This window comes from Nipponia nippon, unplaced genomic scaffold, assembly GCF_047370975.1.
Source record: "Nipponia nippon isolate SJK-2023a ecotype South Korea unplaced genomic scaffold, ASM4737097v1 scaffold_54, whole genome shotgun sequence".
NCBI classification, from domain to species: domain Eukaryota; kingdom Metazoa; phylum Chordata; class Aves; order Pelecaniformes; family Threskiornithidae; genus Nipponia; species Nipponia nippon.
The window spans coordinates 54,307-68,822 of record NW_028262374.1 but is presented as its reverse complement, the minus strand read 5'-3'; the positions used below and the strand labels follow the sequence as shown (position 1 = coordinate 68,822).

General features: G+C 54.3%; 1 protein-coding gene across 1 annotated transcript; it reads right to left on the bottom strand.

The window, feature by feature from the left end:
* Window positions 1-1,207: 1,207 nt before the first annotated feature.
* LOC148051785 (olfactory receptor 14C36-like) lies at window positions 1,208-2,164 on the bottom strand. The gene has a single exon (XM_087735258.1). It carries the CDS (start codon window positions 2,162-2,164, stop codon window positions 1,208-1,210), a length of 957 nt encoding a protein of 318 aa, XP_087591384.1.
* Window positions 2,165-14,516: the final 12,352 nt, after the last annotated feature.

Genomic DNA, 14,516 nt, shown 5'->3' with positions numbered 1-14,516 from the left:
GGCACTGCAGGAGTCATAGTGTCTCTCTGGCCTCCTGCTGCCACTTCCAGAGGCTGGGAGGCACCTCAGCTTTGTGGTGTATTGCCCCGCTCTGCACTCACCTGAGATGCCCCTTGTCATGAGGAATGGACATGGGGACCTCGGCTCAAGGAAGCACACCCCAGTGCTGCATTCAGGTGGTTTCCCATGGGATGCTACTCCCAACGTGAAGTGACCTCGAGGCACTGTCTGTCCCACAGGCCTTCATGGAACCCCAAGGAAGAGCTGATGGCATTTGTGCTCACTCAGGTTCATCTCAGTTAACGTGCATGATGTGCATGCTTACATCTCCTCTGTACAATGCAAACATGGACTTCTGACCTAGTCATTCGGTGTCCTTCCATGGAGGGACAAAGAACCTCTTCAGGCCGGGGTGAGAGGCCAGTGCTGGCAATGGTGGCTGTGAGGGTCTAGTCCAGGATGATTGCTCTGGGGTGTCCCGCGAACACAGGCACAGGCCAGACCCAGCTCTGCTGGTCCTTCAGGTCTATCACAGGAGCCCTGGCTGTGCGAGGATGCTTCTGTGTGCCCCAACCCTGCACACTCACATTCTTTAGCTGTATACTGGTGTTTTCATCTGTGGGCCACTTTCTTGGGCATGTTCTTGAGAGAAACTTTGGAAAAACTCCTAAGCCTTCAGGCACTGCCCTGAGGAGATCACCCTTCTTTATGGAAACGCTGTTATGGAGGCCAGCTCTGTCACAGAAGTGCCCATTGCCTGTCCCTGCCTGTGGTCACAGGACAGCCACACAGCACGACTGTGCCCAAGCTGCCAGAGCACTCAGGGCTGACACCAACACAAGGGATCAGGAACAGAGTGTGGAAGGGGAAAGAGAACAGCCCTGGAAGACCAAGCGCTGGTGCTCCCTGGCAGTGCTGTCATGCTGGCACTCTTATCGCCTCCACCCGTGCACCCAGGAACTGTCCCTGCAGCTCCAAAAAGGCCTTGGAGGAAGGATCACAGAAAAAAAGAATGTCACTGAAAGGCCATTTATTTTGTTTAAACACACGGAGCACGGCTCCTCATTTACACAGCCACTCGGTCGGAAAACAAAAGCAGACAGAGAATTAGAAAGGAGATGACAACATTATCCCAAGTAAAAAACCACCACCAACAACAAAAAATACAGAAGACATGCTGGTCCTGCAATGAGTTACGTTATAACTACTACGCAGAAGATGATGGGCAGTTTATTGCTTCAGAAAAACAGCCAGTTATCAGCTTCCACACTGCATGCTTGAGCTGCTGGTTCCTCATGCTGTAGATGAGGGGGTTCACTGCTGGAGGCACCACTGAGTACAGCACTGCCACCACCAGGTCCAGGGATGGGGAGGAGATGGAGGGGGGCTTCAGGTGGGCAAACACTGCACTGCTGAGAAAGAGGGAGACCCCGGCCAGGTGAGGGAGGCACGTGGAAAAGGCTTTGTGGCGTCCCTGCTGTGAGGGGATCCTCAGCACAGCCCTGAAGATCTGCACATAGGACAGCACAATGAAAACAAAGCACCCAAAGCCCACAAAGACGCAAACCACAAGAAGCCCCGCTTCCCTGAGGTAGGCGTCTGAGCAGGAGAGCTTGAGGATGTGGGGGATTTCACAGAAGAACTGGTCCACAGCATTGCCTTGGCAGTTTCGTAGTGAAAATGTATTCACAGTGTGCAAGAGAGCATAGAGGAACCCAGTGCCCCAGGCAGCTGCTGCCATGTGGACACAAGCTCTGCTGCCCAGGAGGGTCCCGTAGTGCAGGGGTTTGCAGATGGCCACATAGCGGTCATAGGCCATGATGGTGAGGAGATAAAACTCTGCTGACATCAAAAAGACAAACAAAAAGAGCTGGGCAGCACATCCCATGTAGGAGATGGCCCTGGTGTCCCAGAGGGAATTGGCCATGGCTTTGGGGACAGTTGTAGAGATGGAGCCCAGGTCAAGAACAGAAAGGTTGAGGAGGAAGAAGTACATGGGTGTGTGGAGGCGGTGGTCACAGGCTACAGCAGTGATGATGAGGCCGTTGCCCAAGAGGGCAGCCAGGTAGATGCCCAGGAAGAGCCAGAAGTGCAAGAGCTGCAGCTCCCTTGTGTCTGCGAATGCCAGGAGGAGGAACTGGGTGATGGAGCTGCTGTTGGACATTTTGTGCCTCTGGGCATGGGGATCTGTTCAAGGAGGTAGAAGAAGTCAGAAGTTAGGGCTGACTGCTTTCAGGAAAATCTATTCAAATTCTTAGAGAAAGCCCCCAACCTCCCTTTCTCTTAGCAGGAAGAGCTTTGGTGAGCTCTGGTTGGTGCTGGCTGAGGGTGCCCCAGGGAGCAGCAGGCTCTGCAGGACTCAGTCCTGCCCTACAGCAATAGGTAAATAGGATCTCGGGGTGATCTCAGATTAAATCCAATCCTGATATCAAAGAGCTTTTCAGCATTGTCACTCTCAATTCACCTGACTGCAGAGCAGAGCTGTGGGCAGTTTGGGTTGTGCCTTCTGCTCTAGTTGCCCCAGCACAGCTGAGCAGTGGTTGGAATGCAGCAATGCCTGGCATTTCTGCTGCACTGCAATGGAAACCTTGTGGGTGCTGAGCTTGGGCACAGGGACTGTCCCTTAGTGCAGAGTGAGGACAGCCGCTCTGTGCATCAGCCCTGCTCTCAGCTGCCCTCTGCTGGCAGCTCTTCCAGCTGCAGGATTTTTGCACATTGGACTTCCCCCAAAGACTCCAGTGCTGGGAGCAGAGGAATCCAGTTTCCAAGTGCAGATCTCCAACCCCCTCACCCCATCTCGTCGTACCTGAGGAGGATCTCAGCTCTGCCCTCCCAACCAGGGACACAGAGGGCTCATGACAGCTGCCCACATGCAGCCACCCAGCAGCATTTCAATGGCCTTAGCACCGAGGTGTCTTCTCCATGGGGCTCTTGCAAAACACAGAGGTGCCCTGGGAGAGCTGTGCCCTACAGGAGGGCAGCCTGCAGCCCAGCAGGACCTCCCAAGGACAGAGTCAGCTCTCCTGAATTTGTTACGTCCTGAAGGGAGGGTGAGATCCCTGCGAGCCGCACACACTGCAGTACCCAGAGCCCCACAGGTGAACAGGGTGCGAGCTGGGTGCTTTTCCTCCATGGCCATATGTGCATGACAGCACATGCAGCCTTGGTGTCTGAGCTGCACTTGAATCCTCACCCCTCACACCAGTGAGTGTAACAGTGAGGACAAGGACGGTAGGGAGAGGAGGAGAATATACCAAAGGAGCCCTGCCAAAGGAGGTAGGAGAGGGAGACACAGTCAGACCCTTGAGTTTTTCTCCTCTTTGGTGGTCAGGCTACTTGGGAAGGCAACTCATGGCCAAGTCAACACGACATTAAGGGCAGAGGCTCTGCTGTGTGAGTGAGGAGACCAGGTGGTTGCTCCAGGTATAGAACCTGCACTACAGGGGATGTCAGGGAGATGCCTGAATCCCCACATCTCCTCCCTCTCCATGCTCACAGAGCCCATCCGACCTGTTGTGTTCTCAGCTCTGCTCTGCAGGCACCTCCTGGCAGCAGGGCACTGCCCAGGGGCATCTCTGGGTGTGCAGGGGCTAAGGAGCAGCTCGGACAAGTCCTAGCGAGAACTGGGGTCTCATTGCCTACTCCAAAGCAGAGAAATAAATTCCCATCTCCCACTGCCCACCCAGCCAACCAAGAGTGGAAAACATCAAAGCAAAGCCTTCTTCCTTTTCAGGTAACCCCGTACCTTGACATCCAGCTTTAAAATGACCCTCTGCAAATGTCCTCTGGGTGATGTAGAAGTCTGAGCAGCCCTGACCCTCGCTGCACCCTCTGGACAGCACAGGGATCCTGCCCTCCTTCCACCCACAGGTTCTCCCCACAGCTTTGAAGGGCACTCCCTGGGCAGGCTGAGGGCTGACCTGGTCAGATGGCAGAGTCCCTGCCCTGGCGCACAGCCCGCTGGGGTGAGAGACCCTGCTCTGAAGCACAGCCCTGGGCACCCACAGGTGCACAACAATCTTCAAAACCCCAGAATGTGGCAGCTGTATTGCCTTTTCTTTCTGACGGTGCACCAGGGAAGTCCTCCTCTGCAGCATGTCCTCCTCCACTACCTTAGAGAAACTGTGAGAATCCTCCGGAAAGATCCCACAGGCTGTGGGATGTAGCAGCCTTTGGATATACCTCCAGGAACACCAGTTACATTGTCCTGTAACCAGGGACTTATCATGTAGAGGGCTGTGAAGATCTCTCCCATGCAGTGAGCTCTCAGCATCCTCCCACTCCACACTGCCTTTACAGTCTCTCTGCCTCGCCCCTCTCCTCTCAGCACTTGCAGGCAGTGCCCTCAGCCCTGCTGCCCTTTGCAGAGGAGCTGCTCCTGGGCAGAGCTTTCTCTCTGCAGTGCTGCCCACTTGCCAGCAGCTCCCTCCAGCTCAGCAGCAGAGGCCCAGCCCAAGGCACCACTTTCTCTGCCCCTCTGGGCTCCCTCCAGGTGTCCCTGGGGCTCCAGGGGAACCTGCTGGGAAACAGGCTGAAGGAAAACACTTCTTTTCCCTCCCTCAGCTGGGGAGACACAATTATTCCCAGCACTGTCATTTCTCCTAGTAGGAAAAGACTTGGACAGGAGAATCAGCTCACCTCGTCCCATCATGAGAGAGGACAAGCAGACAGTGACAAGGAGAGATCTGCGTTACCCCTGCTGAGGGAAGGGATGCAGATGAGTCAATAGATGAATCTCATTTGTGGGTTTGCAGTCCTGGGGCTAGAAGGGGACTTAGCTCCCTCCCATGCACAACACAAACCAACAGGAGGTGGGATTCCTCTTGCATCAGGTGTGCAGGTGGGCACAGAATAGGCACCCGCATGGGAGCTCCTTGCCTCAGTTCCCATGCCTGTTAGTGGGGATGGTGGGCAGGACTGGGCTGTTCAGACACAACCCCTGGTGACATTGAAGGTGTCAGGGGTGGTCAAAGATCTGTGCAGGCAACTGCAAGCTCTAATGGAGCCGCTTGTAGAGACAGGCCAACATCTGGGGAAATCCTCTTAGAGGCTGCTGGGCATTTTCTTTGGCCAACTGAAATGACAACTGATGCCCCAATGAGGGCACCTGAACCTGCCCCCACTCATTATGTTCAGGGCAGCCTTGAGAGTTATTCATCTGAACCACTGGAGCCGTGTGCCACAGGGAGAGCTCAGGCTCTCTCTTTCTCTTCTCCATCAGCTGTATTCACTAGGTCTCCACTCACTCTACTGGCAGTTGCCTCATGTTCATCCCCACATTGCCTTACAGAGATCCGGGTGTCTACTCAATCTGATGTTTAAACGCAGGCCCACAGAGCTCCATGAGATGCCAAGGCTTGCAGAGACAGCCCAGGACCAGTGACGAGTGGTGTTCCTCAGGGGTCAGTCTTGGGACTGGCGCTGTTTAACATCTTTGTCAGTGACTTGGACAGTGGGATTGGGTGCACCCTCAGCAAGTTTGCCGACGACACCAAGCTGTGGGGTCCAGTCGACATGCTGGTGGTAAGAGATGCCACCCAGAGGTACTTTGACAGGCTGGAGAGTTGGGCCCATGCAAACCTCATGAAGTTCAACAAGGCCAAGTGCAAGGTCCTGTACGTGGGTCGGGGCAATCCCAAGCACAAATACAGGCTGTGCAGAGAATGGATTGAGGGCAGCCCTGAGGAGAAGGACTTGCAGGTGTTGGTTAATCAGAAACTCAACATGACCGGGCAATGTACTCTTGCAGCCCAGGCGGCCAACCGTATCCTGGGCTGCATCAAAAGAAGCATGACCAGCAGGTCGAGGGAGGTGATTCTGCCCCTCTACTCCACTCTCGTGAGGCCCCGCCTCGAGTACTGCATTCTGGACTAGAGTTCCCAAAAGAAGACAGACATGGACCTGTTGGAGTGATGTCTGCTCAAGCAGATGCAATGTCTGCTTCTCTGAGATCCCAAACCTGAGCTCTGCTGGTCTCCACAGTCACCACAGCCAAGGCTGACACTTCAACATCCCTGCCCAGCCCTGACTCACCCTCTTGGCCAGCTTGGAAGCTGGGAAAAGAAGTTAACCCTGAGATTCTCCAGGACCCAATGGGACTGTTTGCACCCAAGCGCTTTGCCCATCCAGTGAGTGCAAGGGTCGCTGATCTGTGGACTTCCTCGGGCTGCCTACAGAAGACTTTGTCCACTTTCTCACCCTGACTGATGGTTCTATCTCTCACATTCATGTCACCTTTACTGGTTTCTCCTCTGTTCCTCACCCGCATTCGTGCAACATGTCTTCTGCCCCACCATACATTTGATTTGCCCCATCCTTCATAGAGGGCATGCCCCAGTCTCATTCTCCCACCTTCCCCAACCACCCCCAGCGTCCCCTAAAGAGCCTGTATCTAGCCATGACAGTACCCAACACTGTGCAACCTGTCCCACCACATCACCGCAGTGGCCCCCTCAGAAGCTCCGTGATGGAATAAGGGGCTCCAGATGCTCCTGCCTGTGTCCCAGGCTGAGGGCATTGGTGCACACTCTGGTTGCAGCAGCTCAGCAAAGGCTTCTCATGGAGAAAACTGGAACCAAGCACCCAGGACCCCACGTATGCAAAGGCTTTGCTTCAGAGCAAAGATGTGCTGGGAAGGATGGCAGGTGGCAATGTAATGATGAAATGAGGTGCTCATGAAGACAACAAACCCTGCAGTCCCCGAGGCAGAGAAAGGCAGGCCTGGGCCATGATGGCCTTGCAAGAGAGAAGTTTGCTGCCTGAGGTGACTCAGCAGCACCTTGTGCCAGTCTCCAGGAACACAAGGTACCCCTGAGAAAGTCCCTAGGTGAGGTAAGCCTGTGGACATCAGTGGCATGGGGTTTCTTCATATCATCAGGTAGGCGGGTGGAGGAGAGGGGAGAAGAGAACTGTCAGGGGTTGAGAGTCCAGGGACATGAGTGGAGACCCTGGTGTGATGTGCCTCCCAATCTTGCAGCACATGTGGGTGTAGACAAGATGGACCTTGCCTCCTTGCCGGGGTGCTGGCATTCGGGTGCTGGCATTCAGGTGCTGGCACAAAGGCACCGGACTCCTTTGGGAGGCGCTGCTATGTCTGCCCAGACCCCACTCCAGTGGGACATGGCTTTCCTGGAGGTCCTGTGCCACGTTTGCCAGCCACGGGCAGTTTCACTGGGCACCCCAGCCTCCCCTGGCATGGCACTAGAGGCCTTTCTGATGCCATTTAAAACAGAGCCTTGAACCAAGGTAGGTGCCTTCACTGCAGGGATGTGCACGTGCCTGAACTTTGCAGTGAGCTGAGCTCTAGGGAGTGCAGTGGATGGTGCTGCGAGACAAATCTGACCCTCCTTCTCGTGCACTCCTCCTCTTGGTCAGCTGAAAGTCCAGCAGCTGCCATGGAAATGTGAGTCTGACAGGCGTTCAGATGCCCTAAAGATTGAGTGTAATGTGAGGTGGCCAAGGCACCCTCCCCACCAGCCCCACAGCTGATGCTCAGGCAGGTGTGGGTGTCCCAGGTATGCTCCATCACAGCTTGCAGACACATGCACAAGTCTTGGACCACCCCTGGCACCTCAAATGCCACCAGGAGTTTGTGTGAGAGCAGCTGACTGCCACCCCCCATGCCCACACATCCCAGTGGGTGCTCAGGGCAGGGGCTGGTCTGCAGGCACCTGTTTTGTGCACCCTGAGCTGAAGCAAGAGGAATCCCAGCAGCTGTGGGTCTGTGGGGTGCATGGGGGAGAGCCGAACCCCACTGCAGTCTCTGGCCTCCTCACCAGAGAGGAGACACCTTATGGGCTCCCCTGAATCCCTGCCCTGTGCTGGGGGGAAATGATCTCTGCCTGCCACTGCCGAGGTGTCCTGCCTGGCAATGTGATGGGGAGAGGGGTAAAGGGACGGGAACATTTCCACCTCTCGTAGACCACCACGCCATGTTAGGGAAAATGCCACTTCTAAAATCCATCTCTCCAGCATTCAGAGATGGACAGTGATGACATCAGTCTGTGTCAGCCCCCGCTCCCCAGGAGAGACCCTGCTGCCTCTCAGTCGCTGTCAGCCCTTAGAGCCCCAGGGACACCTGGAGGGAGCCCAGAGGGGCAGAGAAAGTGCTGCCTTGGGCTGGGCCTCTGCTGCCGAGCTGGCCTGGGCTCCTGGCATGGAGGGAGCTGCTGGCAAGTGGGCAGCACTGCAGAGAGACAGCTCTGCCCAGGAGCAGCTCCTCTGCAAAGGGCAGCAGGGCTGAGGACACTGCCTGCAGGCAGCGAGGGGAGAGGAGCGAGGCAGAGAGAGGTTAAAGGCAGCCCGGAGTGGGAGGACGCTGAGAGCTCATTGTGGGAAAAATCTTCACAGCCCTTGACAGGGTAAGTCCCTGGAAGCAGGGCAGTGAAGCTGCAGTTGCTGGAGGGATCTCCAAAAGCTGCTACATCCCACAGCCTGTGGGATCTTTAAGGTTGATTCTCACAGCTTCTCTAGTGTAGAGGAGGAAGAGATGTTCCAGAGCAGGTTTTCCCTGCTGCACCATCAGAGGGACAGGGCATGATGGCTGCCTTCCTCTGGAGATGACTGCAAGGATGTTAAGCTGGGTGCACAGACAGAGATGCCCAGGGCTGTCCTTCAGAGCAGGGTCCCTGTGCCCCAGCGGTCTGTGTGCCAGGGTCAGTGCTCAGCCTGCCTGGGGAACTCCCAGCAGCGCTGTGGGGAGAATCTGTGGGTGGAAGAAGGGACCTCTGGCAGGGAAGGGTCCTTCTGCTGTTGAGAGAGTGCTGCGTGGGTCAGGGCTGCTCACAGCTCCAGTTCCCCCCCAGAATATTTCCTCAGGGATGTTTCAAGGAGAAGGTCCTGGCAGGGATTGCCATAAAGACAATGAAGATTTCCTGAATTTGTGTTTTCAGTTTCCTACATGGAGTGGGGGGGTAGTGGAAAAGGGACAAATGGAAAAGGATCTATTGACGTTAAAGAAGTCAGGGAGACTCCTGAGCGAGTGATAAGTAACTCCTGATAGGAGCCTCCTAAAGTGCCCTCAGCCACTCCTCTGCCAAAGGACAGCACCAACATCACCTCTGCTGGACCCATCAGGGTTCTTCTGACCTGCCCTTTTCCACCTGCAAACAGGAACATGCACCCAGCCAGTGCCCTGCAAACAGGCAGGTTTCTGGAGGGCCAAGTCGAGTGCACAGAGGTTGGGATGGGGTCTGTGATTGCTGACAGGGAAAAGCCATGGGGCAGGGAAACACCTCCCAGCAGGAAAATCTCCAGGCAGCAGGGATATGCTCTGGGAATGAGAGGAAATTAAACCCAGAAATGTTGTGGGAGGGAGAATTCAGAAACCTCTATGTGATCCCCTCCAATGCAGACGCCTTTCTCTGAGCAAGCCCCCTTGCCTCCTCTCCCACCCACCAAAGCCTCTGCCCTCAGGGCTGGGGGCTCCAAGGCATGAACCACCTCCCCTGCAGCCAGAGCTCCAGCAGAGCCGTGGTGCAGCTCTGCAGCCACGGGCCCAGTTCCCTCTGCAGAGCACAGGGGCTGAGAGCAGCTGCCCAGCAATGGTGGTATCTGGGAGGTGGCGTGCACAGCTGGGGAAGGGCAACGCTGTCTGAGTGCCCCAGTGCCTCTGCCCTGGCCTCTCTCAGCCACACCCTCACTGTGTTTTGCCTTGTTCCTCCACTGGTCTGTGTTACTGCTATTGTTATTTCCTTCTTGCTGCCAGGCTCTCCGGCCATGGGAGTTTCAGCTGCAGAGTCGCACACTGATCCTGTGGGTCCTTTCATGCAGGTGTGTCCCTGGGAACACGTGTCCCAGCTTTCCTCTAACCTTTGTGGCTGTGGGTAATGCAGTCTGTGGGGCTGGAGAATAAGCTGGTTTTCCCTGAATCAGATGCCATCATTAGGACACTTGGCTATCTCCCTGAGGTTTTCTTCCAAACGTCCCTCCAGGATGCAAACCTGCCCTTAACAACTTTGTGTTATCTGAAATCGCCATGGAGAAGTGCAGAGATGCTATGACAGAGAACGTTCTTTTGGGTTTGTGAAATGAGCCCTGTGTCTCTTGGGCTAGAAGTGGGGTGCTGAGACATTGAGAAAGCGTGAGACATTTAGTGGTCTGTAGTGGATACTTCTGTTCTCAGCACTGTCTGGTTGTTTTTCAGGGTAGCAAAACAGTGGGATCACCCTCCATCTCATGGAGAACAAACCCATAGCAGCTTGTAGGCAACAAGTTGGAGGGACAGGCCAGCTCCCCTCAGTCTCCACTAAGCCCCAGGCACTCTGTTTGCCTCGCAGGACTTGCTCTGCTCTCCCTGAGTGCAGCAGAAATGCTGAGGTCTTCTGACATCCAAGAACACTCCCCAGGTGAGATGGGGGGAGCTTTAAAAACCCCAAACATTTCAATCTGCCTTCTGCTATCCCCATTCCTTAGCACTGGCAGTGCAGATGCTGACAGGCCCTTCTGCACTAGGAGCAGTTTCATATGAGAAAGTTGAACACCAGGACTGGCCCCTGCCCCACCGTTCCCATGAACCCACTGCTGCAGAGCAGGGCTGAGTCCTCAGCAGCCAGCGGGCAGAGCCCCTGCTCCCCACACTATGCTCAGCCAGGGCTGCAGCCACTGAGTTGAAGGAAGGTCTCCTGGAAAAGGAATAGGCAGGGTTGGGGGGCGTAATGTACAGGGTGAAGGTGTAGGAGAAAGGCTTAGATTTTGCTCAGAGAAGTCTCTCCTAACGCTTCATTGACTCTTCCTGGGAAGAAGGAAGAGTCAATGAATAGGACCCTGTGCACAGAGGCAGCAGATGTCCAACAGCAGCTCCACCACCCACTTCCTTCTCCTGGCATTCAGAGACAGGCGGGAGCTGCAGCTCTTGCACTTCTGCCTCTTCCTGGGCATCTACCTGGCTGCCCTCCTGGGCAACGGCCTCATCATCACCACCATAAGCTGCAAGCACAACCTCCACACCCCCATGTACTTCTTCCTCTTCAACCTCTCCATCCTTGACCTGGGCTCCATCTCCACCACTGTCCCCAAAGCCATGGCCTATTCCCTCTGGGACACCAGGGCCATCTCCTACATGGGATGTGCTGTTCAGCTCTTTCTGTTTGCCTTCTTGGTAGGAGCAGAGTATTCTCTTCTCACCGTCATGTCCTATGATCGCTATGTTGCTATCTGCAAACCCCTGCACTATGGGACCCTCCTGGGCAGCAGAGCTTCTGTCCACATGGCAGCAGCTGCCTGGGGCAGTGCTTTTCTCAATTCTCTCCTGCACTCTGCCAATACATTTTCACTCCCCCTCTGCCAAGGCAATGCTGTGGACCAGTTCTTCTGTGAAATCCCCCACATCCTCAAGCTCTCCTGCTCCAATGCGTACCTCAGGGAAGCTGGGCTTCTTGTGGTCATTGTCTGTTTAGCACTTGGGTGTTTTGTTTTCATTGTGGTGTCCTATGTGCAGATCTTCAGGGCCGTGCTGAGGATCCCCTCTGAGCAGGGATGACACAAAGCCTTTTCCACGTGCCTCCCTCACCTGGCCGTGGTCTCCCTCTTTCTCAGCCTTCTCACGTTTGCCTACTTGAAGCCCCCCTCCATCTCCTCCCCATCCTTGGATCTGGTGCTGCTGTTTTGTATTCTGTGGTACCTCCAGCAATGAATCCCCTCATCTACAGCGTGAGGAACCAGGAGCTCAAAGAGGCACTGAAGAAGCTCATTCAATCAGCAGTCTTTCAGCAGCAGTAAGCTGCCCGTGTCTCTTCACAAGTGATTTCCAATGCATCTGGGGAACCTCCTGTGCTTTGGGCATTTAATCTTTGATAACTGTGTTTCTCCAGGAATGTCTACATGCAGTTTGCTTCTCCAGAGGCATGAACCCAGTCTGTCTGACCCAAAGGTCTTTGCACATGTGCCTGGCCCGATGGTGCAGCTGGCCTCCCATGTCACATCTCTGTAATAAAAGGAGATTTCCTCAGTGCCGGTGTCTGGAGGTTGGGCTCTTCTTCCAAAGCTGAGGTCAGGAACAGGCTGAAGAAGTTGCCTCCCACAAGGCCGTGCTGCTGTGCTGGTGTTCTCCATGGGCTGAGGGGAGGAGGGCATGGGGCAATGTGTTAGGGAATGGGACTGGTCTTGGTGGTCAGCGAGCTGGGCAGGAGGCAGCCGTGTGCCCTGGCAGCAAGGCAGGCCACCAGCATCCTGGGCTGTACAACCAGGAGCATGGCCAGGAGACGGAGGGAAGGAATTCTCTGGAATATTCCATCCAGATTTCAGATCCTTAGTTCAGGAAAGATATTGGCAAGCTGGATTGGGTTTAGCCAAGGCCCCTCAGGACAGCCAGGGACTGGAGCACTTTGCTGGTGAGGAGACTCTGAGGGAGCTGGGCTTGTCCAGCCTTGAGAAGGGAAGACTGAGGGGGACCTCAGCCCAGCCTGCTGGTGCCTATGAGGAGGTCATGGAGAATACAGAGCCAGGCTCTTAGTGATGGTGCATATTGGGAGGAAAATACCACTGGGCATTCGGCCTGGAGATAAGGAAAATGTTTTTCACCATGAGGCTGAGCTCCTCACTCCTGGGCTCTTCTTCCCAAGTGAAACCCCTCCAAGATGAAGTCCCAAGTGTGGATCTGAGCCTAATTTGGCCCGAGATACCTACCTGACAGTGAGGGACAGATAAATCCCAGCAAGATTCAATTACTGTGACCTCCAGTGATGTCCAAAAAGGCCTTGCACAGGCATGGAAGAGGCCGAGGATCTCATTGCCTCATTTCCCCACCCCTTGCCTGGTAAGGTCTGCCCCCAAGTCTCCGTGGTCCTTGAGTCCTCCAGCAGCCTCTGCGGTAGCAAAGCTTCAGCCATGTGAGAGCAAGCTGCAGCTGGGGAGCACTAGTGCCAGCTGGACACAGGCAAGTGCCTGGGAGCAGAGGGGATGCACCCAAGGGGGCTGAGGGAAATGGCTACTGTCATTGCAAGGCTGCTGCCCTTTGGCTTTGAAATGTCATGGCAGCTGGGGGGAACATAAGGATCCTTGTTAGAAAGTCCAACCGATGGCCAGTTTCTAGAGGCGTCCCTCCTGGAGAAGTGCTGGGGCCAATGCTGTCTGACATCTTTAGTGGTGGCCTGGACAATGGGACAGAGTTCACCCTCGACAGGTTTGTGGATGACACATAACTGGGGGGAGCCCTCCATTGAGTCGGGGGCAGGGAGGGGAACTGGATGGTGCCCAGAAATATCTCCCACATTGAATTACTTAATAAATCTTTACCTGGAGTTCTCTGTGAAGATAAACTACGTAGAGGAAGGAGAAAGGGCAGAGATGCTGAAGAAGAGCTGGGAAATAGGTCACTATAGATAGAGTAGTTTTTCAGAATAAATTTTCTCCACTGAGAGCACTGGTAGGAAATGTATTTCGATGAACAGCTGCATATAAATATGTTGGCAGAGGGGAAGTAATGTGCTGTGCTCATGTGGTCCTCCCAAATACAAAAATAAAAAGAGGAAAACAGTATTAGCACTCAGCCAAAATACCTGACATTCTGCAAATGAAGACTGTTTTGAGTTGTTGCCTAGAATAAGTTTTAAGTAGGTTTCAACTCAAGACTAAGACCTACGTTCAGGTCTGGATTCATTTGCCCACATGCAGAGGCTGTTGCTGTCTGAGCTGCCCTGGGGTTACAGATGTACCCATGAGGTGCTTGGAAATGTGACCCAGGGCTCCCTTCTGGAGCATTAGTTGGTCACCTGGAAACCTCCAGGCATCTCGGTTGAGACATCTTCTGTCTCTCCATTTACTGCAAAGGGAAGCCTAGACAACTTGATTAGAGGTAGACATCTGTGTTGAGGTGTTTGGCGCTGGGTCAGGACAATCTTGCCCCTTTCTGCACGTAAAATACAGTGACAATTCGTGCACCGCGGAGGGAATGTGAAGGGAGTGTGTCTTGCTGATTTAGGGACTCCTTCCAGAAGTGCTGGTAACACAAAGATGTTGGCCATGCAGAAACAGAGCGTTTCCCTGAAGGCGGTCACCCTTCTTCTCTGGAACAGTTGAGAGAGCTCAGCCCCTCAGAGCGTGACCGGCTGTGTGAAAGGGCGAGCAGTGGCAAGGCCAGTGCTGGGCAGGGAGTGTTTTAGGGCACTGAACTCCATGTGAGACACAACCATACTGTTTTTAATGTTACAGGCCTGATTACGACAGAACAATTCAGAAAATGTCAAAAAATAAAATGAAGCAACAAAGAAATTAAGGAACCAATTTAAAGGGAAGGAAATGTTCTACTTCTGTGGTGGGGTGATGCTGGTTGGATGCCAGGTGCCCACCAAGCCACGTTATCACTCCCCCTCCTCAGCTGGACAGGGGGGGAAAAATATGACAAAAGGCTCGTGGGTCGAGATAAGGACGGGGAGATCACCATCAATTCCTGTCATGGGCAAAACAGACTCAACTTGAGGAAATTAATTTCATTTATTGGCAATCAAAAGTCAGAGTAAGATAATGAGAAGTAAGAACAGTCTTAAAACACCTTCCCCCCACCCTTTCCTTCTTCCTGG